Raw genomic sequence first — 27,599 nt, 5'->3', positions numbered from 1 at the left:
GACTATGCCTTATCTACTTACATATCTCTTTAAAGATAATAGATCGCTTGCAATAATGGAAAGAGCAAGAAACATCTTTTGTAATATCTTATTATACTCTTTAAAAGGTTATTATGATTTCAGTCAGAAGTAAAGGAGACTGTTCTGAACCTAAAAAGTATATACATATATTCTTGATCAGCAGCCCTAGACGAGTCGATCTAGCCATGTCCGTCTGTCCGTTTCTACGCAAACTAGTCTCTCAGTTTTAAAGCTATCGGTTTGAAACTTTCTCAAAAGTCGTATTTTTATTGTAGCAGTATATAGATAGGTCGGAACTTGCCGGATCGGACAACTATATCTAATATCATAGTTTAGTAGTAAACCGAATTTAGTCGTAGTAAACCGTAGTAAACCGTAGTAAACCGTAGTAAATCGTAGTAAATCGTAGTAAACCGTAGTAAATCGTAGTAAATTGAAGTAAATTGTAGTAAATCGTAGTAAGTCGTAGTAAACCGTAGTAAATCGTAGTAAATCGTGGTAAACCGTAGTAAATCGTAGTAAATCGTAGTGAACTGAAGTAAATTGCAGTAAATCGTAGTAAATCGTAGTAAACCGTAGTAAATTGAAGTAAATTGTAGTAAATAGTAGTAAATTGAAGTAAATTGTAGTAAACCATAGCAATAACACAGTATGATAATTTATGATTGTTTAAGTCTACTATGACCGAAGTAAACCGTAGTAAATCGTAGTAAATTGAAGTAAATTGTAGTAAATCGTAGTAAATCGTAGTAAATTGAAGTAAATTGTAGTAAATCGTAGTAAACCATAGCAATAACACAGTATGTAAATTTATGATTGTTTAAGTTTACTATGACCATAGTTAAATTAACTAAAATTAATATTTAAGTTTTAGTAAATTTAATTAATCAAAATATGGCCATATTTAACTTTAATTAACTATTTAAAGATTCAACTTTTATTGGGTCTTCCCACAGAACTCCATCCACCATCCGTTCCATCTTCCTCTTGACTGTGAAAATTGGAACAATGATTGGAACGCCAAAAAACTCGAACAAATCAGGCCCACAGGGTGCGCCATTTTTGTCAAATTTGTCAAAAAACTCGAACTAAACAGTCTCACAGGGTGTTACGCGCCCCTTAAAAATAAAGCAGAAATAAGAAGACCAGCGGGTGGAGAACTTAGAAAAGCGAGATAACGGTGCCTCCAAAAACGGTTGTGAAACTGGGTAGGTTTTGAACATTACCGTTGCTCTATTTTTCCATCACGTATTTAAACCTTCTTTTATGGAAGACAGTATATCTGTCCCGTTCCCACTAATGCAAAACCTAATAGTTTAATAAATAAGATCGTCAAACTGCAGGGCACAAAAAATTTATTTATAAGCTTGCTTAAGTTTTTTGTAAATGCAATTTAAATATACAAAAGCTATTAAGTATACAAAATTAGAAGTTTTTTTCAGTATTTTACCGCTAAATTTATCACCTAGCATTTCTACATTATCACAATCAGGTCTTCTAATCTAATCTAATTTATAGGAAAAGAAAGTCGGACGCTTTAATACTCTTAAAAATATGAAAAAGTCTACTTTAAGTCGATGGTTGAAAAATAAATTTGAGAATGTAAATAATTAAACAAAACCCATGGCGATACAATTTAAGCTATCTAATTATATCGACCTAAAACCGTATGATATCCTTTGTACCTTGCTTCATTATAAGAAGTGGCACAATATGACGATACTTCTATAAGGGTATACAAATTCTTTTAGGGATTATCAAGAAAATAAAAAAAAACAAGAAGGAGATCGTCACAACAAAACAGTCAGTCAAGTATTTCTCTTCACCATGGCAACAGTAAAACAGCTGACAAAAATCACAGATATAGGCGATCTGAAGGATTTGCAAAAGCTGTATCTGAAGGATTGGCCCAGCAACTGTGTCGGCTATTTCTGGCTGGATAATTATTTGAGGTGGTTACATCAAAATCCGAGTTTAAATCACCTCAACTTCTACACTTTAGATAATGACTGGAAAAGCGATGGATTGTTTATCTTGGTGGTAAATTAAAGTTATCTTCAAATGTAGTTGATTTATGTCATTGATAATCTCCCATTCTAGCATCGCTATCAATTATTTTTTAGCAACTTAAGTAAACAGAAAACGGATCTGAAAATTGCGCTGGAATATTTGGATTGGTCGGGAGGATTCAAAGTAAGTGCTATTCATGAGGCCCATCATAAAATTTACAAAGAGCTTGCGGCGGAACTCAATCTTCATATGGATCGGGAAATGAATACAATTATGTATAGTTTGACCTGCCAGGAGGCTGAGAAATTGGAAGATGTTAAGTGCCCGGAGGGTTATTATCTAGGAAAAGTGCGTTTGGAACATGCAGATCTTATAAACGATCTTTGGTCCGCCCGTCATCCTGGTTCCCTAAAACTCATTCAAATGCTAATCACTAATAACAGCAATGTGGGATTGTATGAGAAGGAGTCTGGTTCATTATGTGCCTGGTGCTTAAGGTAGGAAATTATACATTTATTAAATAACTAAAATAAATGTTCTTTTAATTATGTTTTACAGGCTCCAAAGCGGTTTTCTCGGAGCTTTAGAAGTGATCCAAAGCCATCAAAGACGTGGTTTGGGGTTAGTGGTTGCTGCCGCTATTTCCAAGGCTATTGCCACCGATCTGCAGCAGGATATTACGGCCCTGGTTAATATGAATAATATTGCTGCCTGTCGCGTGTTCGAGAAACTAAACTTCAAATTGATGAAGGGCGAGCACTACTATTGGAGCATGATCAAACCAAAAGGAGGTGGTCAGATATCTTGGCCCAGCAATGAATAAATCAACAAGAACATATATAGATGTTAAGAGTGTTATTCAAAGAGAATCTGACTAATTCTTAACAATTCTTTATGAAAATATAGAAGTTGCTTGACTAGCTTCATGATTTTATTACCTAAACCAATAGGCTTTTCCATTTTTGCTTGGTGATTTGATCGGAAAGGTTGTCTCGCATGAATAAAATTTGCACTCAATTGAAAGTTTTTGTTTTGACAGATCTTCAAGATTTTCAAGGGCTTTACCAACGTGTTAAAAAACCGATATTAATTATTAAATAAATATGAACTATTTTAAAGCTTAAAGTAATTAAAATATAAATATCAAGATAAAACAAATCATATAAAGCTTTCTAAGTGTTTTCTGAGCCAGTTTAAAATTCATACTGGATCATGATCAAGGTAGAGGTCAGGTATCTTGGTCCAACAATAAATACGGCCAGACAGCAAATAGAGATACAGAAATGTCTACAAGGGCTAAAATGAATAACATCTATAAAGTGCATTACTATCTAAGATAATTTTTGTGTATAAATTGAATCACAGTCCGGTTGCCAGGGACTAGTTTCCAAGATGGATCATCAAACGCAAGTCGTCCAGCAACTGGAGGATCTCAAAAGTTTTTACACCCGAGATTGGCCCAAATATTGCAAGGAGTACTACTGCCTGGATAATTTTCTGGATCTCCATAAATGGGACCGCCAACTGAAGGATGTAAAAGTTTACGCTCTTCCCAATCTAGAACACGGATTATTTGTGATTGTGGTATGAACGTGATAGAGGTTTTTTCAACTTGTGAGATCTTATTTATATTTTTGTTATGTGAATTGTTAAGGATCGGTATCAAATTTTTGTCGGTTTTTTGGAAGCTGAAAGATCCGAAAGTGCTCTGAAGGAATCCTTATTGAAAATAGACTTTTTGGGCGGCGAACAATTTGCTTCTATGCCAAAAAGATATTTCACTGTTGCAAACGATATTATTCAGAAGAAAAATCTTACACTAGAACTCGATAGTATGACCTATTCTATGGTGTTAAGCAAAGAAGAGGCACTGTACTTTCAAGTGGAGTACGTATATACAAAATACAATGTAATTAGTATTTCAACTTATTTAAGAATTTTGGTAGACCAACAGTTGGATTTTCCCTAAAATCTGTAAGTCTAGAGGACGCTCAAGTGATTGATGACCATTGGGAATGGAGTGAACACGGCAGTCTTTCTTATATCCAACGCCAAATTTGCTATAATACCAGTGTGGGCTTGTATAAAGACGATGACAATGAACTCGTTGCCTGGTGTATAAGGTAAACATTTAAGATTAAGGTCCGAGCCCAGTACGAAATATATTATAACCTATTATTTTTTAACAGGGCTCAGGATGGTTTATTGGCAGCCCTCCAAGTCAAACCCTCCTACAAACGTCGAGGTTTTGGCGTTATGATTGTAAAAGAATACTCTAGACGAGAGGCTGAGCAAGGACGTGACATAATCACCGAAGTTGTTCCAGAAAATAAGGCATCGCTAAACCTATTCAAAAAATTAGGCTTTAGGATGAACGATCAGTGTCATTGGCTGATCACGGAAGCCCCAAATGGGGATCTTTTATAATACTTTTATCTGCAAATATTTGCTATGATGGATTATTATAATAACGTTTTATCGTCTGGGGGAAGAAGGCATAGGCTAGTCTTAAGAGAAACTGTTTAAGAGATTTCTGTAAGGAGAAATATAGAAGCTGCTTGACAAGCGAGTGATTTAATCAACCAACAGCTAAGCATTTAATCTATTTTTGCTCGGTTAGTTGAAGGGGAAGGATGTTTCTGAATGGAAATGTGCGCTCAATTGAAAGGTATTGGCTTGCCGGATCTCCAGGAGTTTCAAGGAATGTACAAATAAAACTACCCAAAATATTGTATATTTTCGATATTTTTGTCGAAAAAATCCAAAGATTTTCTTTGTCGATTTTTTTTTAAAATAAATTAAATATTTTGAATCAAGTGTACACACATTACATGACACTATTTTGATCGCTTCTATAAATTGGAAATCGCAAAACAGGCGACTTCCCTTTAAAAACATTTTTGGTACCACTGCTGACTTGTGATGACTTTGAGTCATTTTACTAAACTATGCTTATCTCCTAGAATGTTCACCCAATTTGTTAATATTCTTCCTCAACTTTTTGGGACTAACAGTCCTTCAGATCTGCATATTCAAAATAACTTAATAATATTTATTAGTATTATTAAAAACTGGCTATGAAAAAAAACCCAAAAATGAAACTTTTTTGAAACTTTCAGACGTTAGATGTCCATCAATTTCGCTCCGATCACATACCCATACCCATACCTTTTCGGAAAGGTGCATCTATTTCCTATTTGGACCATCGGTTTTTGAGAACTGTTACCTTTAGTAAAACAAGTGGTCAAAAGTGTAGCTTATTCAAATATCTCAAAAACGATTCTCTGGAAATTTTGTTTTCTTTTTTCATCGTGATCAGTGACCCAATAATGCCTCTTTATTTTAGTTAAAATTGTATGCTAGAATATTACCCTCTACTGTAAAGCATTATGATCCACAATGAAAACGGTACATCATAAGCGTTCCTGTAATGCATAGCCCAACCGAATGTATAAGCAAAAGCAAAATATAGTCTCAGACGGAACTTCGTGAAGAAAATATCGTTGGCTCCGTTGCTTTAATATTTAGATCGAGCTTCGGCGCAACAACAACAACACACAACAACCACTGACATTTGCAAATATCACCTTTGGCTGTCTCCAACTAGGCAGCGGATTAAACAGACCTATTTTGCAAAATTTTTTGTGTATTCTTGTAAATCATTAAACTACCGATTTTAAGAGTATTCTTCAAAGAGAATCTGACCAGTTCTTTAGAATTCTTAATGAAAAATAGAAGTTGCTTAACTATCTTAATGATTTAAACAGATAAAACCAATAAGCGTTTCCATTTTTGCTTGGTGATTTGATCGGAAAGGTTGTCTCGCATGATTAAAATATGCACTCAATTAAAAGTTTTTATTTTGTCAGATCTTCAAGATTTTCAAGGGCTCTACAAACGTGTTAAAAGAGCGTCGATGTTAATTACTAAATTAATATTAATTATTTTACAGCTTAAAGTAATTGAAATCGACGTTTTAAGATAAAACAAATCAAATAAAGCTTTCTAAGAGTTTTCTGAGCCAGGGTGATCATCACTGGATCATGATCAAGGTAGTGGTCAGGTATCTTGGTCCAATTGGAGATACAGAAATGTCTACAAGGGCTAAAATGAATAACATCTATAAAGTGCATTACTATCTAAGATAATTTTGTGTGTATAAATTGCCAGGGACTAGTTTCCGAGATGGATCATCAAACGCAAGTCGTCCAGCAACTGGAGGATCTTAAAAGTTTTTACACCCGAGATTGGCCCAAATATTGCAAGGAGTACTACTGCCTGGATAATTTTCTGGATCTCCATAAATGGGACCCCCAACTGAAGGATGTAAAAGTTTACGCTCTTCCCAATCTAGAACACGGATTATTTGTGATTGTGGTATGAATGTGATAGATTTTTCTACAACATGTGAGATCTTTTTTATATTTTAAGGACGTTATCAAATTTTTGTCGGTATTTTGGAAGCTGAAAGATCTGAAAGTGCTCTGAAGGAATCCTTATTGAAAATAGACTTTTTGGGCGGCGAACAATTTGCTTCTATGCCAAAAAGATATTTCACTGTTGAAAACGATATTATTGAGCAGAAAAATCTGAAAGTAGAACTCGATGGTATGACCTATTTTATGGTGTTAAGCAAAAAAGAAGCACTAAACTTTCAAGTGGAGTACGTATATACAAAATACAATGTAATAAGTATTTCAACTAATTTAAGAATTTTGGTAGACCAACGGTTGGCTTCTCTCTAAAATCTGTAAGTCTAGAGGACGCTCAAGTGATTAACGACCATTGGGAATGGAGTGAACACGGCGGTCTTTCTTATATACAACGCCAAATTTGCTATAATACCAGTGTGGGCTTGTATAAAGACGAGGACAATGAACTCGTTGCCTGGTGTATAAGGTAAGTATTTAAGATTAAGGTACAAAATAATTATTATTATTTTTTAACAGGGCTCAGGATGGTTTATTGGCAGCCCTCCAAGTCAAACCCTCCTACAAACGCCGAGGTTTTGGCGTTATGATTGTAAAAGAATACTCTAGACGAGAGGCTGAGCAAGGACGGGACATAATCACCGAAGTTGTTTCAGAAAATAAGGCATCGCTAAACCTATTCAAAAAATTGGGCTTTAGTATCAAAGATCAGTGTTATTGGCTGTTCACGGAAGCTCCAAATGAAGATTTATTATAAAACATTTATCTGCAAATATTTGCTTTGATGAATTATTATAATAATCCTTTAGGATTGTAACGTTTTATCATGTGAGGGAAGAATGTATGGGCTAGTTTTAAGAGAAACTGTTTAAGAGAGTTCTTTAAAGAGAAATATAGAAGCTGCTTGTCAAGCGAGTGATTTTATCACCAATAGCTAAGCATTTAATCTATTTTTGCTCGGTTAGTTGAAGGGGAAGGTTGTTTCTGAACGGAAATGTGCGCTCAATTGAAAGTTATTGGCTTGCCGGATCTCCAGGAGTTTCAAGGACTCTACAAACAAGACTGGCCAAAATATTGCCAGGAATATTACTGTCTGGATAATTTTATAGAATTTTTGAAGAAACAACCCTATATGAAGAACTTGCGAATTTATACTCTGGATATGCAACAAGCTAGAGAGGCGGGTCTTTTTGTTATAGTGGTGAGTAGTACATATAGGGATTGTTTTTTTTTTATGAGTAAACAAGTTACCAGTTAACAAATTAAGAGTCGACCGTCTCTTAGGATCGCTATCAACTGTTTGTGGGCAGTTTAAACAACGCAAATGGTCTTGTTGGAAGAGCACTGGATTTATTGGACTGGTCGATGGGTTTGAAATGCAGTTCTATCCCCTTCAGGCATGTTGATGCCTTGGAGGGTATTGTCGAGTCAAAAAAGTTAAGCTTGGTGTTCAGGGATTCTACGGATTTGTTTTATTTAAAGGCGGAAGAAGCTCTCAAACTTAAAGTCAAGTAAGTAATACTGTTTATTTTTTCAAGAATAATTTAATGCCCCCCATAACTTAGTCCACCAGCTGGATTTATACTTAGATCTTTGAATGTGGCAGACGCTCCTTTGATTAACGAAGAGTGGCCCAATCATCATATGGGATCGCTGTTCTTTATAGAAAGACAGATTCGCATGTGCGTCAGTGCTGGATTGTATCGGGAAGACCCTCAAGAATTGGTGGCCTGGTGCATCAGGTAAGCCACATAGCTTATTGTAATCCCATTACCTCATTCATAAATCTCGCAGATTACAAGGCGGCTACTTGGGAGCGCTGCAAGTGAAAAACTCTTACCAACGGCGGGGATTTGGCAGTGTAGTTACTAGGGAAATCTCGTACCGCCTTGCCTTCCAAGGTCACGATGTAATGGCCCTTGTAGGTCACTCAAACAAACCGTCCGCCGGCATGTTTAACAAGCTCGGCTTCCAAGTCATCGACCAATGCCTTTGGCTGAGGACGGAACCCACCAAAGGAGATTTCACCTGGCCCGAGGGCGAATAGTTGGGCGTTTAAATATCTGTATTAAAATATTACGACTATCGGTTGTATATGAATACAAGTTTGGTATAAAAATAAGCCAAGGCCTTTTCCATGTGCTATTACTAGTTTTCTAATCGGGCGAGCAATCGCTGGCAGCGATCCTCCAGTTGCAGGGGACTACGCTGGATAGTCGGATCCTCTGTGAGTGTCTTTGTGATCTTCCTCAAGCACTCGAGATCGTATTGCACATGATAATCATTTTTCCTATAGCTATCGAATAGTAAAAACTTGGTGGTTGAGGTTTCCTCGGCCAACCGGCGAGTGGCTATGAACTCCAGGAGCCCTATAAAATCGAGGTAGTTGATACCGAAGCTGGCCCTCAGCATTGTCTGGCAGTGGGCCTCAAAGTTATCCATCTGCTGGCAGTCGGAGATCTCCTTGCAAACGGCCTTCAAATTGTTCCTGAGGTTCTGCCAGACCAGGGATATATTGCAGCCGTTGAACCAGTTGTGATTGATGGATATGGTGTCCGTTAGATTCCACACCTGGTGGAACCAGCCGCTGGGAACGAATACGGCTTCATTGGCCCGCTGATTGATGGTGTAATATCGGACATTGTGCTCTTCTAGCATTTTCTCGTCTATGCTGAATGGCGGATTTCCCAGGCGATCGTTCAGTTTGAGCTCTTCGCCCGGCGGCATTATAATCCATTTCTTGACACCCACAATATTGGTGGACCAACTGAAGGAGCCAAACACATCGGCATGGTAGGATGTCCTGAAATAATAGAGAATTAAGTATAGGGATAACAATTTTTAAAGAATTTTTTACCATGAGTTCTTGGGTCCCATATAGACGAATCTGTAGTCGTCCTTCTTCTGGTCAATCAGTTGTTCGTTGAGCCAATCGGAGGCAAAGTATTTAGGCACCTTATAGAAGTTATATCCCGGCATTTGGGCGGCCAGATGCCAGTCCTTGAGGTAGAGATTGTCCCTGGGATCCACATTACTATTGACTTCCTGCGACGATGATGATGGGTGATTTTCAATGCCATTCCTCCATTTCTCCAGGTAATCGTGAAAGTTCAGCTCCAGCTTTGTATGACTATTGAAATACGATGAATTACAATCGGCGACTGGAACCGGGCAGTTGGATATCTTGGTTTTGAGGTAGTCAAAGTTGATGGAAGACGGACTCGGATTGGAGTTGAGATCCCGGGATTCCTGGAAAACGGTCCAGTTCTGGCACTCCCAGTCGTTGGAGACGTCCGTTATGATGACCGGGAAATTCTTGTGCATATAACGCCAAAAGAAATCGTTATAACTCAGGCCAGTACACCGCTCGATTTCCGTGGGCAGCTGTCTGTCATTTTCCCCGATTTCCTCGGGATGCAACTGGAGCACGTCGTCCCCATCCCGCTCCTCTGACGCCATTCGATCTGGCAGTGGGTCCTCAGAATCCACAAGTCCTCAATCATGCAATGGCAGTTGTTTTGATGATAATTTGGAAATTTTGTTTTTTGTTATGAAAGTGGGTGACCATCACAAAAATAAACATAAGTCTGGGGTATCGATTATTCCAATCATCGATATGTAACTAAGCGATAGTTGTAATATTTTTTATGTAATCTAAAAAATACTAAAAATGATGGATAAAAAACTGTATTTTTTAAATATCTGCTGAATTAAAAAAAATTAAAGTAAGTCTAAAATAACTAATTAAATTAATATACATTTCTAAAAACTTCGAAATACCAGGTCCGTATACACTAACGCGTGTTTTCGTTGAAAGCCGCGAAAATTCAAAATATCCCAACCTCCTGATGTGACAAAAAACAACACGTTGATTTTTATTTAATTGTTTTTATATTTACTGCAGTTTGTCTTTTGAGTTTTATCCGCTAAACATTTTACCATTTTCAAGTTTTTAACTACAATTTGGTTTTACATATACGTGTCTGAGATTGTGTGTTTGTTTCCGTTTAATCGTGAACTAAAGAGGAGATCAATTAAATTAAGAGACATTTGGAGAATCGGATATCGAGTTCTGTGTATATATGCATGTCTTTCTATGTTAGTTCGGTTAAATTTCTATATCTAGGCATATTCGTATATGTATAAACTTTACAGATATTTATTTTTGACCTTCCAGGTCAGACTAAAACTAAGTGATTACCAACAACTCTGCTCATCAGACACATACGCTTGAATTGATTGCTAGAAAACTATATAATGACAATAAAAATCAGAGCATAGGTAAAAATGCTATATACACATACAAAACCGTACAAAACGTAACAATAGATTTACTTTTATATATTTATGTATAATTTATTAGTAAAGAGATTTGTTATTTATTATTCGGTTTCGGCTTACAAAAATGTACAATTATTGATTTTGTATTGGGATTTTGGTTTTCGGTTTGCAATAATTGGTTTAGTATGTATAATTTGTTTACTTAGACTAGGCGCATTTTACTAGATTTTCTTCTTGGGTTTTCTTTTTGTTTAGAAGGTACAGAGAGACTGACTGACAGAGCGACAAGATCTATTTGTGTGTGTAGGGGGGAATATGTATTTTGGAAAAATCGTGACAACTATATGTTATAAAGTATTCCTATACATATTCCATTCGGAATCTATGTACAATTTATTGTGTAGCAGGCAGAGCCACGGCCACACATTGCTTACGAACTAATTTAGTATTTATTACGCTATTCATTCTTTAAGTTTTCACGCCCTTAAACTGCTTAAAAATTTAACTAAACATTTTATTTAAGTGAAACTAAGTTGTTTAATTTTTCTCTTATTTTCTCCTAATAGTTATTAATTTAAATATTTTTCTTATTTATTTTTAAGTGTATGCTTTCCCACTCACAAGTATTTGCATTGACTTTGAATGCAGTAAATTAAATAATTACCATATAAATTCAATATCTTAGTTTATTACATACTTGATATGTGGTTTTCGTGTAAATCATTAGAATAATTAAGGTTTCCCAGGGGAAAGAAATGAAGTGTTTGTTGGTCCAGTTGGAGATGAGATAACTAAGTCTGGTTTGTATATTGATTCGAGATAGAAAACTAAAAGCCTTTACAGTTAATTTGTGTGGGTTTCCTGTGCAATTTATAATTAGGTTTATTCTTGTTTGGCAGTCTGTAGATTGTCACCAAAATGAAAAGTAATTCGATTCGATTACCGCGGGAAAAGTGGAAACTATCCATACATCTTAAAGTTACATATATAAAGCTTATACAAATCGTACATATCTATGCTGTAATTTAGCCAATTTATATTTATAAATTTGCTACATTATTCACTATACATATGAAGCAGGAGTTCAATCGATTTCGCGTATGATTTTGGGGACATCCCCGGCATCTCTGGTACAACCTCTGTGTGTTTGGGTCCAGTGCTCAATTAGCTGGATGTACAATTGTAGGGGTCGTCGGTGCGGAAATTCGGATGATCCTCGAAGGGTTTGACGCCCGCAGCCTTTTTGTCGTCCCTCAGTTTCTCCACCTGCTGCATAACTCTCAGAAAATTTCCACCAGCCAGTTTCGTCAGCTCATCAATTGTCCAACCGCCTCCCAGAAGTTCAGCAAATAGAGTCGGATATGAAGATACATCCTCCAGTCCTTTGGGGGTACTAAAAATCAGATTTCAGAATCGCAAAATATTAGCCTCTTTTCTCGGATCATAAATAATTTTAATATTTTTTGCTGCTCTGTTCACAACACATATTTCAAAAAATCTCTACGCACAATTAAATTTAATTTTCGTGCACTACATACGAAATAAATTGAATAAGCACACCAAAGGCAGAGCCAAAGGCAAAACAACTCGTGTGCAGGACATTCTGGGCGTAATAAAGTCGCATTGAGTCAAGCAACACAGAAAAACAAATAAATAATGAATGGCACACAAAGGAAAATAAATAATAAATAAACATTTTGCTGGCCGAACGCTCAAGTGCTCGGTAATCATATTTTATGAACAGGCATTTGTAGAAATAAATAATAATTTAGTTTTATATGCAGGCGTTTAGGCCAAACACGGTATATATGACACAAACAGCAAACACGTTAGACTCAGTTTGGGTAAGAATAAATTCTAAAGTGTATTGTGGCTTAAATATATTTAAATAACTCATGGATTTGGTTTTAGATTATTATTTTAATATGATGTACATAATAATAAGCGCACTTTGATTAAACATAAATTGTGGGGCTAAATGTATAACAAGATTTAGACTGAATACAATGAAAAGTGAAAGGAAATGCGATATTAAAAAAATGTGTTTGTTGCACAAGTAGTTTTGAAAAGTCATAATTCAAAAAACAAAGAGAAGAACAAATATAAAATACATTTTTAAAAATATTGTTAGAAACAAACAATACAACAAAATTATTTAAAGACGTTAAAAAGAGCACAATAATAAGCATTAAATATTCTATCAGATCATTGCATATTTTTATTCCGGACTTTCAATATTTATTGACACTCTGTTGAGTCAACAAAATACTTTTTAAGTATTAAAAAAAAGCCATAGCAACTGCGTCCGACTACAAATTGCATGTCCTTTGACTTGTAGCCATTTTTAAAATCTCCGTTGCGAGCAGAAATTGTTTTTCCGTGCGTTGACAAATTAAGAGCACTCATTTGTGGCATTTGATGCCCAAAAGTTTAAATTTAATTCACAATATTTCAACAAAATTATCTGAGCAGGTAATGATAATTTAATTAAATAAGCAAACCACAAAAAAGCTGAAAAGGTGTCATAGATGAAACCCAACGAACCCCTTATGGGGAATTTCGTTTTATTAGGTATGTTCCCCTGCGCACCCACCATGTGGTTTGACATGAACCGGAAACGAGACCATTTGACATTTAGTAATTTCATAGAATTTTAGATTATTTATTGTGTCATGCTCATGTTTGTTTCGTATTTTGGTCTCTGGCAATTGCCCCATAAATATTCATATATACAGCAATTTCAGCTTTCTTGTTTTTATTGGCCCCAAACACCTCAAAAACATTTCTGTGGTCGCGTTGCCCAATAACCAAAACAAAATGAAGTTCATTTCGGTGGAAATTGATTTACATGGACATTTTTTGCCGTTGTCCTTGTTGTTATTTTTGATGGAAATTCAGCTCATATGCTCATTTTTGGCCATGTACTGAAAATATTTAATTCGAAAACAGCCGAGGGAGATAGAAATTGGGGAGTGCAGGTAGTTTTATCAAAATTTCGGCTTCAACATTTTGTTTGTTTGCGCATTGTGTCCACGATGCAATGAAATGGAAATCTATGCAAATGAATTCTCCCCAGCATCACGGGAATAATTACAACGATAATGAAGACGAATGACGTTGATGATGATGATGACGATGAGTGCAGTGAAAGGACACGCTGCCACTGGACCACCGCCCATTGAGGTAATGAACATTTTGGTTTAGCTAATGAGGACAGGCTTTAAACATTTTTGGGATCAAATTGTAGCCATGTACTGATTGTCGAGTGATTTAATGGCATACTACAGTCATCCCATTTAAATTACAGATTTATTTTTCGATCATCTGTGCTTATTTCTCTTTTTATTTTAAAACTTTAGAATTTAGTATGCGTTTGCAGATGTGAAAAATTAATGGTTTATTTCTTAAAAATGTTCTATTAATTTGTCCTTATTTTTTAATATTATTTTAAGTGTTGTCCGTCAAATTTATTTTACCAGATTAATCCTTTTACGACTACCATAAGTTGCCCACCCCAATCCGTTAGCTGATAATCTTTTAGCGCTCGCCACCCATTTGAGCTCATTAAATTATCTTAAAAATCTCGTAAACAGATTGCACAAGTTGTTCGCGGAAAACTCCCAGAAAAAATACGACTGGGGAAAAGTGCCCGTAATGAGCGGTAAAATAATAACGGTCTATCCACATCCATCTCACCGCTGGCAATATGCCACTGTTAAGTCCTCGGCCTTAAATAAAATCAATTAATAACTTAAAAAAAAGAAGGAGGTGTGGCAGGCGAAGGAATGGAAACCACCTGGAGGACGTCGTGCATATATAAATAAGTCTATAGGTACACATATATGGACGGCGGCAAGCGAGGGGAGAAATGCGAATTTAAGTGAAATAAATGACTTTTACTTACTAATTAATGCCGTCGTAGCCGGCGCCCAGTCCAACGTGATCGATGCCAGCGACTCGCTTAATGTGATTAATATGCGCTGTGTGTTGAGAGTGTGTTGGTCAGCGGAAGGATATCCGGTGGCAGGGTTGCCATTTGTTGTCAAGTTCATTAGGGGCCATTGTTGAAGGACCGTCGCGCCATTGTTGTTGTATTTGCCGTCATAAGTCAGCGTTATTAAAATTTTCGCGATTTTGAAATGTGTCCACGGCAGCCGCAAAGACAAAGGCATGAAAAGAAAGTGAAGGAATGGACATTAGAGAGCTTTATTACAAGATAGACACTTGGAAAAAAAATGCTCTTTACTAGTTTTCTCAGATGATAATATAGTGTAATTTTTTTTATTTTCTATTCATTTCAATAAAATATGCTTTAAAAAATTGATATAAAACAATTCTATATTTTATTTTATGTAGTATTTTTATTACATTTTAATGTTCTTCCCAGTGTAAACCAAAATAAAAAGGAGAAAGACATCTGAGGTGGCTCAGAGAATGACAACGAATCCAGGAAGTGATTACGAGAGCCATTTTGATGGCTCGTCAAAAGCAATGGCACAAAAATCAGAATAGAAAGGGGAGAAAAGGAGGCACTGCCAAAAATAGGATAAAGGAGGGAGGAGGCAATAATGAACTAACTGAAACAATAGCCTGACAATCAGGATCCCACACAACAAAGAGCAACCGCGACCAAGTCACTGGCTTTGATTGATTTCGGATGGGGCAAAGTTCTCTTAAAGGCATTTAGCCAAAGGTATAAAAGAAATTAAAACCGGTTTTTTGTACAGAAACTGCAATGAATATAATTTTTTAAATATAAAAATATTTATTGAATTTATTCAATATTTATTGAACAGTAAATAATTGTGATTTCTCATTTGTAAAGAAAGAATAATAAACTATTTAAACTACTACTTTTATTTAAGAACTTTTATGGATTTAAAGACAATAGAGATTTCTTAACAAATCCTTTAAATACAGGTTAATATGTGAAATATTTTAAAATATTTTAAAACTCAAATAAATAATAAAAAATGTTTTACAAAAGGGCAGCACTTACCGACTGCATCGTGCACGGTTGAGTTGTCGCTGCAGGAGAGGAACTTCGAGTAGAAGTTGACCATGACCAGGCCGCCGTTCTTGGCCAGAGCCTGCAGGATGTCGTCCTGGACGTTCCGGCTCGTGTTGCAGAGCTCGTAGGCCGAGGAGTGTGAGAATATCACAGGTGCCTCGCTCACCTCCAGGGCGTCCCTCATCGTTCCCTTGGAGACGTGCGACAGGTCGACCATCATCCCCAGTCGATTCATTTCGCGGATGATTGTCTGCAACGCATAGAAATTCGAGTAGTGGATTAATCAGAGGTGTGCATTAGTTACTTAGTCAGTGATTAGTGCTAAGATGCCGTCTCTATCTCCCTCTATTTTAATATACTTATGTGGGATTTTCCTCTAGACAGAGTCAGAAATGCCGAGGGCATAAAAACCTAAGCCGCATGTCATAAAACATAAGTAATGACCACCGAGGCAAAGGACATCTCAAAACGGTTTTCATTATGCATGGGCTTTTATTTAACCTTTGACTGCCACTTGACCCCTTAACCCGCTGCCGCCCCAAGTAAATTGATATTGCTGGCTGCCAGTGTAATTTGTATTTATGCGCGGATTTATGGGGATTCATTGGGTGAGTCCGTGGGCCTTACATAATTACTAATCTGATGCAAGTTTCCCCCCTCCCAAGGAGCGCACAAATTATGTGGGCAAAATTTATTACACTGCTAGCCGTTAAATTAGGGAACTGTGATTAAACATTTCAATGGCGGAAGAATTACCCCAAATGGAGACTTTTCTTGCCTTCTTATCTCGACATAGATTTTTAGATTTATCTATGCGTTTGGCAACACAGTGCGACTAGAAATTGAGCATTTAGTTCAGTTTGAAAAGTATAGTTTTATTTAAATGTACATTGAAAAAATATACCTAGTCACCAAGTTTAAAAAATATTTTACTTATTTTATTTTTTGTTTAATAAAATTAATTTATATTTCATTAAAATTAAATAAAATTATATGGATTAGTTTTCTTCTATGAAATATTCGACAAGAGGAATTAAAACCACTAAAATGTAAAACCCATTTTGAATTTCTGTTTTCCAAAACAACCAAGACCCATAAAATCCCTTCCCTTTTTATCCTTTTTTCCCTGGCCAATTTGCAGTGTATTTTATGTCCGATGCCGCCCCGCTGATAATTTTTAATTGCAGGCATATATACACACGAGATATCAGCATGCCGATAAATATATATATATATTCACCCCACATATGTACGCATATATTTATGTAACAACCGTATAGCCATGTCAATTGGAGGCGGCGGCATTTCGGTGCCTCTCAAATTAGCCAACAATTTGTAGCTGTTTGGTGTGGTGTGTGTGTGTATGTGCAATTGGGCGGAGTGTGTACTTAATGGGCGTGGCATTAAGGGCGAAGGCAAACACACACACTGTCAGCAACAAATTGCAAGTGTGTGCGTAAGAGAAAATGTGTATTAAATGCTTATTGTCGCTTAATTACGCACACAAAATGGCAAATAGAAATGGGCTAAGGGGGCGTGGCAGGATTCGATTTTGAGTGCTAGTAGGGCATTAAATCTTAATTAACGGTGCATAGGCACAAATTGGTTTTATGCACTTGTCTGCGTGCCCACAAAGGGAAGGAGGAGTAAATTAAAATTACCAAATTATTTGGTGATTAATTACTTAGCCAGGCAACCGGAAACAAATAATTTGTCAGGCAATATTTACTGATGTACATAAGTACATATTTATTGATATTCAACCCGCTTATTTGCATGAAACCCAACACCAGCAATCATTTGGCAGTTATAAAATATACATAATTATAATCAATTCAATTGAAATATGTTTTTCTCTCGGGTTTGTGGGCGATTCTCCACTCGATGCTGACCAGTCGCATTTAATTGAATTTTTAATTGCAGGTTTTCGGTTTGTTTGTGGCAAATAAAATGAAGGGAATTCCCAAATACTTTCTTACAACATTTGATTCTCTCACGGTAAACAGAAATTTTAATATTTTTATGTGCACATAACTATGGAAAATGTCTCCACTTGTGCTTTTACTTTGACACATTTCAGCCGGGGGCTGGATGTCCTGTAAAAGGACATCTGAACAAAGCCAGGCGGACAATATTCAACATTGACAATGAGGCATTTTTTTGTAAGTCAATTTCTATGGAAACTTTTCACATTTACTCATTAATGTCAGGGGCATTTCAGACGTGGTTATTTTATTTGTTATTATGTGGATATGTTTTCACAACAATGGCGAGTTCCTGACAGTTTGACACGAACAGAGAAATCGCTTCGATTGTTATTAATTTTGTATCAATTGCTTTCATGATTTAAATAATTTTGTATAGATTAGCCCCAAAGCTTTTGTGGAATTTCTACGTTTTTTTGGCAGCTATATTTTGACCCGCCATCAATTAAATTGAAATTGTTCGCGTCGATCTGGAATTTGTTCTCCGAAAATATTTAATATGCAATTTGTGAATTTGGGCAACCAAGGCCAAACATAAAAATTGCATTTCACTTTGCACAGAGATTTACCAACTGCAGGGGCAATTAGTTTAAGCCAACAGAGCAGCAACTATACAGCCGCGTTTAAATTGAATTTATTTTCAAATTAATTTAAAATTTTCGCTCAAATCTGGGCAACAACAGAGGAAAATCTGCGCACGAGGAAAAGTGCAGAATAACTATGCTCGAAATAATCGCTGTGAAGAGTAAATAAATAAACTCGACACGGAATAAATCCCGGCAAGTTGTTGGCCCTTTTCACAGGAGCATTAGGGTACAATGCAAAAACTCATTAAAACTTTAAATTGAAATAAAATAAATGCATATCCGCATAACTTGTATGAGTAAACTGAGATATGCATGTGCCTGCGTTTGCAAGGGGGAAAATAGAGAAGGAAAAACTTAAGATTCTTGTAGTTAGTTCCCTGAATTTTCAATTTTAAAATCTTATTTTTATAGGTATAGTTTTAAATGAAGAAACTCTCATGCAGCTAAAAAATCTCCATTTTAACAGCTTTATAACTATTTGAGGAAACTTTTATGTATTCCTCCTTTCATCTGCATTATGCGGATTTTCCTGACCCAGTTATCAATTATCAATTATCGCTTATGCATGGCAAATAGAAGAAAATACCAATTTGTAATTCCATTAGCCCGGCACCCATAACATTTGATTTATATGTTTGAATGCGTAAATGTGTTCAAATGCATTCATGGATGGGAATGGAAATGGGGATGGGTATTGGGACGAGGACGGGGAAAACCGCCATCGTCTTGGGTTCTCGGGGTTGTTTAAATATTTGAAAATCCATTAAGCATATTGACAATGCCGATGTGTCTGTCTGTGTTGGCATTCACTTGGGCACGGGTTTATTTGTGTGTGGGAGTCTGCATCCCGGCTCTTATTTAAATATGGCCGCCTTAGGGTTTTCCTTTTCCCTTTCGGATTTTTCTTTTGCCCCCTGCGTACCCTCTTTTCCACCCCCCACACTGTTTTGGCTCCCGCTGAATGGATCATTAGTGCAGCTAATGGCGCAGACAATAAATGGCGGTGCCACGCCTACAATTTGAATTTGAATATGAATTGAAATGGCACGTAGTACATGGAGGAATATAAAGTTAAGAGCGTTTTTAGAACTAGAAATTATGACTTATTCTAATTTAAATTTAAGTAATTTTAAACATTGATGTAAATTTTAAGTTTAAAGCTTACTTTAAACTTAGCATGCTGACTTTACTTTACTAGTATCTATTTTTGATATTTATAATTATCTGTACACTAATTTCACTGGTGAATGTGGCTTAGGTTTTAGTTATAGTATACAATAGTTAGTTTACAATTTATAAGGAAATTTTTTGCAGTGTTTCAGCTGAGTGAAGTGAAATAAGGATGGGCAAATGGAGGCCCTGTCTGAAGGGCTTACCACAAACAGACGCCGCTGGCATTTCCGTCCAAGCGATTGGAGTCGTCGAATGAAGGCGGCGCCAGGACCAAGACATAAAACGGATTTATTAGGTCATTGCTGGCTGTGGTTGTCAGGGGTCGGAAAATTCGAGGAGAATAAGGAAAAAGGCTGAAAAGCCAAACCCTCGGCAATAAAGTGTGGACTTGCCGCTGCTTTCTGGGCGTGGAGTCTCATTATTTTGGCTAATAATTTTTGTAAAATGCCAAACAACTTTGTGCTGACATTGAACTCGTTATTTGCAAATTGAAAATAAAAACACTAAAACCATTAAAAGTTGGTAAAGATATATGGAAATGTCCTTTAATAATTTATTATCTATTTATTTCTAAAAAAGGAATAGGTTTTTCTTTTGAAAATAATTAAGAGTAAGCTTAAAAAATTCACATATTTCAATGAAGCTCAGGAAAATTTAAGTAAAGAACAGAAATCTTAAGTTAAATTAATTCACGGAACCATGTCTTAAAATCCAATGTTAAGTCTTACGTGCCAATTCCCTATCCTTCAATCTTGTAATCTTTGATCCCCGCAGGAATATTGGCAATGATTAACAATCAAATGCCAAACTGCAGTGAAGCACACTGTTTACCCAAAGCTCAGTTGCAGGTCACACAGCCAAGCTTGCTTCGGGATACTTAGATCCCTACTTATGAGCTCCTCTAGCCCCACATTTTCTTCACTTTTCACGAGTTTCACCACGCCTGAAATAGCAGAAAAATGCTCGCCTCTTTCGTCAGTTGCGTTTGGCTCGCATTTCCCGGTATGGCTGTCTATCTTTCTGTCTGAGTCTATAATTGAGGCGCTTACTTTGGAGGCGAGGAGTGAGGAGTGAAGAGAATGGTAGCGAGCAATCAAAGAGCGTGGAAAGTACTGGGGAAAACTGCAACTGGAAAAACAGCCAGGGGCTACAGGTGCACATAGCAAGGTGCTCGAAAGGGAAAGGCAACGAATCCGGCTAAGATAAGCAGGGAAAATGAGATATAGAAGATGCGATGAGCCAAAGCAAACACCAAGGTAGTGAAAATATGCGAAGAGCGTAATGAAAATGTTGCAATAAATTGCTTGGCAACCAGGGTAGAAATTAATTGGATAAATATTTTGGTAATGCCACAAGAACCCAACCCAAGTAGAGAAAGTTAATTAGGAGTTCAGCAGAGGTTTTAAATGAGTTTTCGCATTCAGTTGCAGGCTAACATTTTTTTTTTACGATGGATTTCACGTTAAAACTCGGCGTATATTTTAATACCATTAATTTGTATTTTTTTAATTTAACTTTAAAGTCCTTAGTAGGAGAAGTACCTCATTTTTAAACATATTTTTTCAGCAGATAAGGTGGGTTTGATTTTTCTGATAAACATCCATTCGGTTCAGAGGGTAAAAACCCTCAACAAAAATATTCCTCTGCAGTTGAGTTGCACTTACAATAAAATATTTATCTTATTATTCGGCCAACTCTGCCCTTTAACCGAGCCCTTCATTTTGCCCCTTTTTCCACATATCCAGCAAGCGGAAAATTCCAAATTTGCAATGCAAATTTGATAAGCATGTTATATCCTCTCTTCTGCACGGGCAAAAAACATGAAAACTCTTGATGCGGCTGGTTAGCCCTTCCACCTCCCACTTTTCCGACTGTCTGACCTTCTGCGAGAGCTGACATTAAAAAGTCAAAAGTGGCAGCTCAGACTTTTAAAGCAAATGAAAAATAAAAACCAGAAACACTCTCCTTACGCTGTTACAGATATGCCAGCATTTGGCTGGCGACATTGCGCATACGACGCGTTGAACACTCGTGCCACGTTATTTAATGCATTTTTCAACTAACATTGACTTCGATTAGCTTGCTAAAAAATTCATTAAAAACTTTTAGCTGCCAAGACAGCAGCAACACATTCAACTAGCAGCCGACTCTGGCAGGCAAGTTGAATATTTTATAAAGTGTCGTTAGTGAATACCCACCTTTCTCCACTCTTTTTCCCAAAAGCAGGGCACACAATTTGTTGCAAGCGAGCAAAAGTCGAGCAAAAAAAAGGAAGCTGGCTAAACGTGCTGCAGCGAAAAAGAAAAATCCAGTAGCTGCAGTTGGCCAAGATTGAGACTGGGAAATGGATGCTCCTGTTGATGGCGACGTCTGAACCCGCAGGGAAAATTGGGAGCAGGAGCAGGAGCAAAAGAAACTAATAGACAGCGACGTGGCTGTTTGGGATCTTGGCCCAAGATGGATGACAAAATGTTTGGTCGAAACATTTACTTGGGGGTCGGGAGTTGAGAGGTCAGCCGGTTGCAGTTGTCAGGTGCAAACGTGAGTCCGCTTAGAAAATTGCCAATGTGGAAATCAATTTCATCTATTTTCCGTTTAAGCTTGCGAGTGGGCGACTATAAAGTCGGTTCAGATTCTTGTTTTTTATAAAAGCCATCAAATCGCTTAGACTCTGCAGTTTGAATGGAATAGGTAACTGGGACTTTAATAACAGCCAAATGCGATTTATGTGAGCGATTATTGAACTGGAAAAGTAACAAAAGTATTTTAAATCCCAATGAATATTAAACGATGCAGAAGTAACCAAAATCAATACAAGGCTTTTTGGTTTGAGTGGATTTGTGTTTCAATTTTAAGGCTTCCTTGGTGATTGTTATATTATTTCAATTTCAACTTATGAGAACCCGTCTAGATGACTAACAAAACGAACTAGAAAAAATTGTATATATCAATTTAATAAATTAAATTACAAAAAGTACTAACAACTTTTTTATTTATACCACACTATGGCTCCACCGAATTTGTTCCCATATTTACCCGCACGAAATTGTCACACTTTTGACATCTCCAGGGTATACCACGCAGCATACTTAATCATTTCGACCCGAAAGAGATTGCCGGCGCCCCAACCGGGGATTCGTCGCCCAGCTGATTGAAAATGAGGAAATTGCTAAATGGATTTCGGCTGCTCTAGGCCGCCTTTTTTTGGGCTCACATCAAAGGGGGCGCACAAATCTTTTCCAGCAGACTGAAATTGTGTCTTAAGCTCGACTCAACATGCATTAGCAACACGCTAGGCCCATCGCAGTGTTAACAACGCGGAGGGGTCAAAGGGTGAGAGGATGCAGGTGAGGGGTTAAAGTTGCTCAGTCTGTCGACGGGCCAAACAAAAGCCGCTTTTGCAGTTGTTGTTACAGTTGAATTCGGCACAAGAAAAAAAAAAGGGCGAGGAAGGATGGTAGAAGAACGGAAAAAAAGACAAAGCCGTTACACATGTGTCAAGGTAATAACGTTGCCTGAGCCTCAACCGGGAATTGTCGAGGGGCTGGCGGAAGAAATATTCCCCACTCCGCTCGACTATTCCCACAGCCCCTCTACAGATAAGGACGAAAAACTAGAGGCATACTCAGATAGGTACATCAAATTTAATATAAATATCATGATTAAAATAAAAATGGTATTAAATTTTAAATATAATATGAATGCTTTATCATTCTTTTAACGCTTTATCATTCTTTTAACGTTGGTAAATGACATTTACTTTAAATATTAGACTTAATATTTAATAATTAAATAAACATTTTTAGATAGTTTTCAAATTTTGTAAAGGTTTTATTATTTTTCGATTTTTTATCAATGATTGTAAATACAATTGAAGATAAAATTAAATTATTAATGTTGTAAAATACAATCCATCAATCTATAAATTGCATGGGAAATTAATTAGTTTAGTTTAAAATGTTTTATAATTTTTTAAAAATTTAATTAGTTTTGAAAAAATTTTAATTTTTTTTCCAAGCACTTCCTTTTTAAAATTCCTATTTGTTGTCCCATAGCTGTATTATTTTCATCTTTGTCTGTCGACAGGTGTGCACAATTTCCAGTTGAATCTCGGCCAGCTTTGGAATTGCCGGATTGGGCTGGGAGTGGGCTGAAATGGGCCTGTTGGCTGGCTTCGAGGTGGAAACCTAGGGAGAGACACCTAAGCCCGAGCTGCCCATTCCCCATTTCCCATTCCCGGAGTGTCACATTTTTAGCCCTTTCATACGTGCCCAGACAATGGCAAAAGGGTCAACACTATTTCGGGACTCGGCTCCTCCTGTGGGGCTTCCTATTCCCACCACTCCGATCCTTTCGCTCCGACTCCGAGATTTGAGCGCATGTTATTGGCCGGATGAAAGCTGTGTAAATAGCATTTAAATCCCAGGTATACTCCCCTCCATGGTATTTGGTCGCCTTTGGCTTGTTGAGAATTTCCAAGCCAACGCACAAAAAGTGTTTGTGATATAAATACGAATTAAAAGGGCGGGTCCAGCAATGCGAAATTGAAGATTATTTGACAGATTACAGTGCCGAGAATAATTTACAAATTGTTTTCCCCAAACTTGCAGTTTAATGAACTACAACGAAATGTCAAATGGCCAAAAATGCCCATACCAGCGATTGTTCCCCAGAAATATTTCTCACATTTCGAGCAGGATATTGTAGAGAATTTCAAATTGGAAATGCACTCGATTATGCAACAATTTGCATAGGCCAGGAAAGTTCAAGCCTACCTGGGCTGGACAACAATTAAATTGACACAAGGGATATCACATCGTTGGACGAAAGCGAGAAACATTTTTAATTGAAAATATTTGTACATTTGACACTGCCATCAACCGCAAGGCCCTGTTCGAAATATCATTTTGAGCAACACAAAAAACTGAGGAAAAAGAAATGCCATTTCGACAAAATAACTGCAAAGCTGAATTTCTTTGGGGAGCGGACACACAGTTTATTGATTGTGCATTTAAATATTTTATTGCATTCTACGAAAACCGCAAACTAAGTTGCAAATAGATGCCCAAATATTTTACCATATTTTATAGCATTCCCACCCATCCATTTAGTCTTCCAGTTATTCAGTGGACAGTGCCAGAATTTTGAGGCAATAATTTGTTGTCTTTTATACGTGCAGATGTGTGTGCCTGGTTTAATTAAAATTCCTATTCACCTAGCCCACACTTTCCGAACATTTTTGTCAGCTTGCTTCATCGTGCTTTATTTGCCAAAGTAATCAAATTATGTTGCATACGAAATTCTGCAAATTGTTTTTATTGTCTCAAATTCCTTTTAAAAAGATGAAATGTGCCGGCGTCAAAAATAAAAGAAATGATAAAACAAACACCGAAATCTTTCAATAAACAATTTTATTAATGTTGAATGTTTGGTACAATGTGGCATGAAGTCCATCGAATACGTTATTTAAACAATTTAATAAATACTTGAGATTTTTATGAAAATGTATTAAAACTTGAGAGGCAACCAACCAAAAGGCTTGAATTAAATTTAATTTTAAATTTCTTTTAATGAATTTAAAGTTCGTGAAGCTAAAATAAGTATAATTGTCTCTTGGCCAAAAAGAAAGGGGATATTTCCCAGGTAATCATTTTTTTGCCTTTCCATTTGAGTTCATTATGCTCGCAAAAACAAAAAACAGCAGATAAAATTACATATAAGTTATATTTAACTTTTCACCAAAATAAAAGCGCCTAAAAGCCGACAAAAATGTTTCCCGCTCAGCTAGACCTTTAAGGTAGGCGTGGCACATCCTGGTCCGCCCCCCTTGCCAACTCGGCAATTAATTAATGCTCATTAGTGGTGGAGCGGAGTCCCTGACAGGACGAGAGTCACACAGACACAAAGGGACGACGCATAAAATTTGATAAGCATTTAAGCATGTAACTCTGCACTTCCGGTCCTGTATGTGTGTGTGTGGGTGTGATAGAGCGAGACAGATAGAGCTAAGAGACAGTCAACTAATGCACAGGCTGCAATGATTTATTATTAGGTAGCTAAATTATTCACGCGCCCGGTTTTTGATGGCGAGAGGGGTGGGGAAACTGAGGTGGGGCGCAAATAAAGATTAATGATGGCGTAGCTGAATTTTTGCACGCCCCAACCAACCTGTCAGCCCTGTCTATTTAACTGTCTAACCCAACCGAATCTCTAAAAACACCGACAGAAACATAAGAGAAATTGAAACAAAATCTCGCAAAGAAACTAAATTCTTAAAATTAAATCAATTTTGTTAAATTATTTCCACATCACTGTCTTATTTATTTATTTAAAATGAGTAGAAATACTTATTGCACTAAGACATTAATTAAGATATTAAAAGTTAAATGAATTTAAACATTCATTTTAAAACTCATTTAAAAATGTGTATAATAATAAATATTTTTTGAAACTCATAAGTTTAATTTACTTTACAATAGTATTAGGGACCATGGAAATAACTTTCTGTATCAATATATTATAATGATATTTTTTTCAGTGATTACATCGATCCCACTCTCTATCTCTCACACACTCTCCGTTGTTTTTGAACGCTCCTTTGTGCAGATTTCCGTATCCATCGCGGAACATATTACATTACATACATTCAAGGCAGCCTCGTCATCATTCGCATCGTAATTCAGTTGTGCGTGAAATTTATGCATACGTGTGTTTGCTTATGTCTGCGTGCATATATGTATATATGTGTATTTTGTATGCGTGTGCGGAGCTATTCCATCTGGTTTTTCACAGTTGGTTTTTGATCCACGATATGTTTCATTTACATTTTTCCCGCAAACTCGCTGTTGCTTCACCTTTGACGTTTTTAGTCGCGGTTCGTAATTCCCATTAGAGTAAAATCAGGTTGTGGAGGCGTGGGAAACCCCCTTCCACGGGAGTGCGGAGACCCGATTGTGGCAAGGGTCTGCAAAGAGAACTCGTCTCTTGCATATTTTTTGAATTTCATTTAAGCATTTGATGTGGTAATTCTTTATGCACTTGTATATTTCATCCAATGGCCAACTAGCTTTGCATTTTGAAATACGCTTTAAGCGACCTCTACAGTTCAAATGGAAAGTTTTATTTACCAATACTTTAGAGCTTAAACCGATCTTTATCAAAATGTATAATTTTAAAATTGCAACAACTGTGCTTTAAAAATTGAAATTCCATACTTTATGATTCCAGTTTCGAAACCATGCTAGAAATCATATTAAAATATTTTAATTGGCTTCTCCTTTTGCAGAACAAATCAAATTTCCTTGCCCAAAGTTTACCTTCCGCTCTGAGCTCCATTAGAACTCTAAACTGTTGTTTTCATATCCTCGTGTTAATTTGGTCTGATAAGTTCTTGATACTCGCATTTCGTTCAAGTCCAAGAAATGTTCAATATGCTGATAGCTTCCCTCTGCACCCAATGATAACAAACAATAATGGAACAACAATGATGCATTTTCAGTGCCATTGGGTAAACATAATTTAATACAATTTCAGCTTATTACTTGAAGCCCAGAGTCGAGACCTTTGATTTGATTAACATGAAACAACGATTGTCTGGGGACCCATTGTTGGGCCAACTGTTTAGTAATCGATGCTGGGCCAGTGTATTTCGGCCCAAATACAAATACAATAATTTTCAATTAAATTCGAAAAGTGTTTTCCCATATCCGTAGCCAAAATGCAGCAATAACAATAAGTGCTACTGGCATGTTTGCAATTTGGAGCACAGCTCGCCTTCTGACAGCAGCTGCCTTGTGGCCTGAGCTTTGTAATTTTAATTAAGAGGGCCAGCCGAATCTCCCAGCTCCTTGGGATCCTGGCTTAAATATTCATCCAGCTGGCCAGCTGGTTGATGATGATGGATAGCAGAAACTGACACGGGGGCCAGGATTTGTGGGCAGTGTGATAAGTGGAGATTTCTCAGCTGAGTCACACAGCTAAACCATATTTTCAGTTGATGTTCTGGCCATTAACTACGGAAGGTCGAAATTGGTTCAGTGATTTTTAAATCTAATCAGGGGAAAAACGTTAAATTAAATCCCGACACATTATTTTATGTGCA

The 27,599-nt window shown here is 36.7% G+C and overlaps 6 protein-coding genes and 1 long non-coding RNA gene across 11 annotated transcripts in view; 5 read left to right on the top strand and 2 right to left on the bottom strand.

The window, feature by feature from the left end:
- Positions 1–1,118: 1,118 nt before the first annotated feature.
- On the top strand, positions 1,119–2,959 carry LOC108067617 (uncharacterized). 2 transcript variants are annotated; one of them, XM_017156727.3, is made up of 4 exons: positions 1,119–1,229; positions 1,773–2,061; positions 2,122–2,528; positions 2,590–2,959. In XM_017156727.3, the coding sequence occupies exons 2-4, from the start codon at positions 1,849–1,851 to the stop codon at positions 2,852–2,854; spliced, it is 885 nt and encodes a 294-aa protein (XP_017012216.2). In that variant the 5' UTR covers positions 1,119–1,229; positions 1,773–1,848; the 3' UTR covers positions 2,855–2,959. The 2 variants fall into 2 exon arrangements, with proteins under 2 accessions (XP_017012216.2, XP_070067568.1); XM_070211467.1 differs by lacking the exon at positions 1,119–1,229 and adding an exon at positions 1,561–1,623.
- A 455-nt stretch (positions 2,960–3,414) lies between these two features.
- LOC108067607 (uncharacterized) lies at positions 3,415–4,617 on the top strand. The gene is made up of 4 exons (XM_017156714.3): positions 3,415–3,615; positions 3,686–3,918; positions 3,978–4,154; positions 4,221–4,617. Exons 1-4 carry the CDS (start codon positions 3,424–3,426, stop codon positions 4,456–4,458), a joined length of 840 nt encoding a protein of 279 aa, XP_017012203.2. The 5' UTR covers positions 3,415–3,423; the 3' UTR covers positions 4,459–4,617.
- Positions 4,618–6,461: 1,844 nt separating this feature from the next.
- Positions 6,462–7,363, top strand: LOC108067608 (uncharacterized). The gene is made up of 3 exons (XM_017156717.3): positions 6,462–6,694; positions 6,754–6,930; positions 6,981–7,363. The coding sequence occupies exons 1-3, from the start codon at positions 6,570–6,572 to the stop codon at positions 7,216–7,218; spliced, it is 540 nt and encodes a 179-aa protein (XP_017012206.3). The 5' UTR covers positions 6,462–6,569; the 3' UTR covers positions 7,219–7,363.
- A 64-nt stretch (positions 7,364–7,427) lies between these two features.
- Positions 7,428–8,583, top strand: LOC108067657 (uncharacterized). Of its 2 annotated transcripts, none has more exons than XM_017156795.3 (4): positions 7,428–7,662; positions 7,746–7,972; positions 8,027–8,203; positions 8,256–8,583. In XM_017156795.3, exons 1-4 carry the CDS (start codon positions 7,456–7,458, stop codon positions 8,506–8,508), a joined length of 864 nt encoding a protein of 287 aa, XP_017012284.2. In that variant the 5' UTR covers positions 7,428–7,455; the 3' UTR covers positions 8,509–8,583. The 2 variants fall into 2 exon arrangements, with proteins under 2 accessions (XP_017012284.2, XP_070075770.1); XM_070219669.1 differs by having other exon boundaries at positions 7,530–7,662; positions 7,729–7,972.
- JMJD4 (jumonji domain containing 4) lies at positions 8,509–10,044 on the bottom strand. Its single transcript, XM_017156794.3, has 2 exons — positions 9,319–10,044; positions 8,509–9,264 (listed from the first exon to the last, which is right to left on the bottom strand). The coding sequence occupies exons 1-2, from the start codon at positions 9,918–9,920 to the stop codon at positions 8,610–8,612; spliced, it is 1,257 nt and encodes a 418-aa protein (XP_017012283.2). The 5' UTR covers positions 9,921–10,044; the 3' UTR covers positions 8,509–8,609.
- Positions 10,045–10,691: 647 nt separating this feature from the next.
- Positions 10,692–27,599, bottom strand: part of LOC108067638 (uncharacterized) — a 136,255-nt gene continuing 119,347 nt past the window's right edge. For all 3 annotated transcript variants that reach the window (XM_017156760.2, XM_017156761.2, XM_070219720.1), the window contains 3 exons: positions 15,742–16,003; positions 14,647–14,722; positions 10,692–12,135 (listed from right to left, as the gene is read on the bottom strand). In XM_017156760.2, the coding sequence (XP_017012249.2) occupies positions 11,907–12,135; positions 14,647–14,722; positions 15,742–16,003 (567 nt within the window). In that variant the 3' untranslated portion in view covers positions 10,692–11,906. The remainder of the gene's footprint in view (positions 12,136–14,646; positions 14,723–15,741; positions 16,004–27,599) is intronic.
- LOC138912022 (uncharacterized) lies at positions 21,491–22,286 on the top strand. The gene is made up of 3 exons (XR_011417655.1): positions 21,491–21,654; positions 21,725–22,039; positions 22,099–22,286. It is a non-coding gene; the product is annotated as an uncharacterized lncRNA (long non-coding RNA).

The sequence above is a fragment of the Drosophila takahashii genome, chromosome 2L (assembly GCF_030179915.1).
Source record: "Drosophila takahashii strain IR98-3 E-12201 chromosome 2L, DtakHiC1v2, whole genome shotgun sequence".
Classification (NCBI taxonomy): domain Eukaryota; kingdom Metazoa; phylum Arthropoda; class Insecta; order Diptera; family Drosophilidae; genus Drosophila; species Drosophila takahashii.
This window is presented reverse-complemented; position numbering and strand designations above follow the sequence as displayed.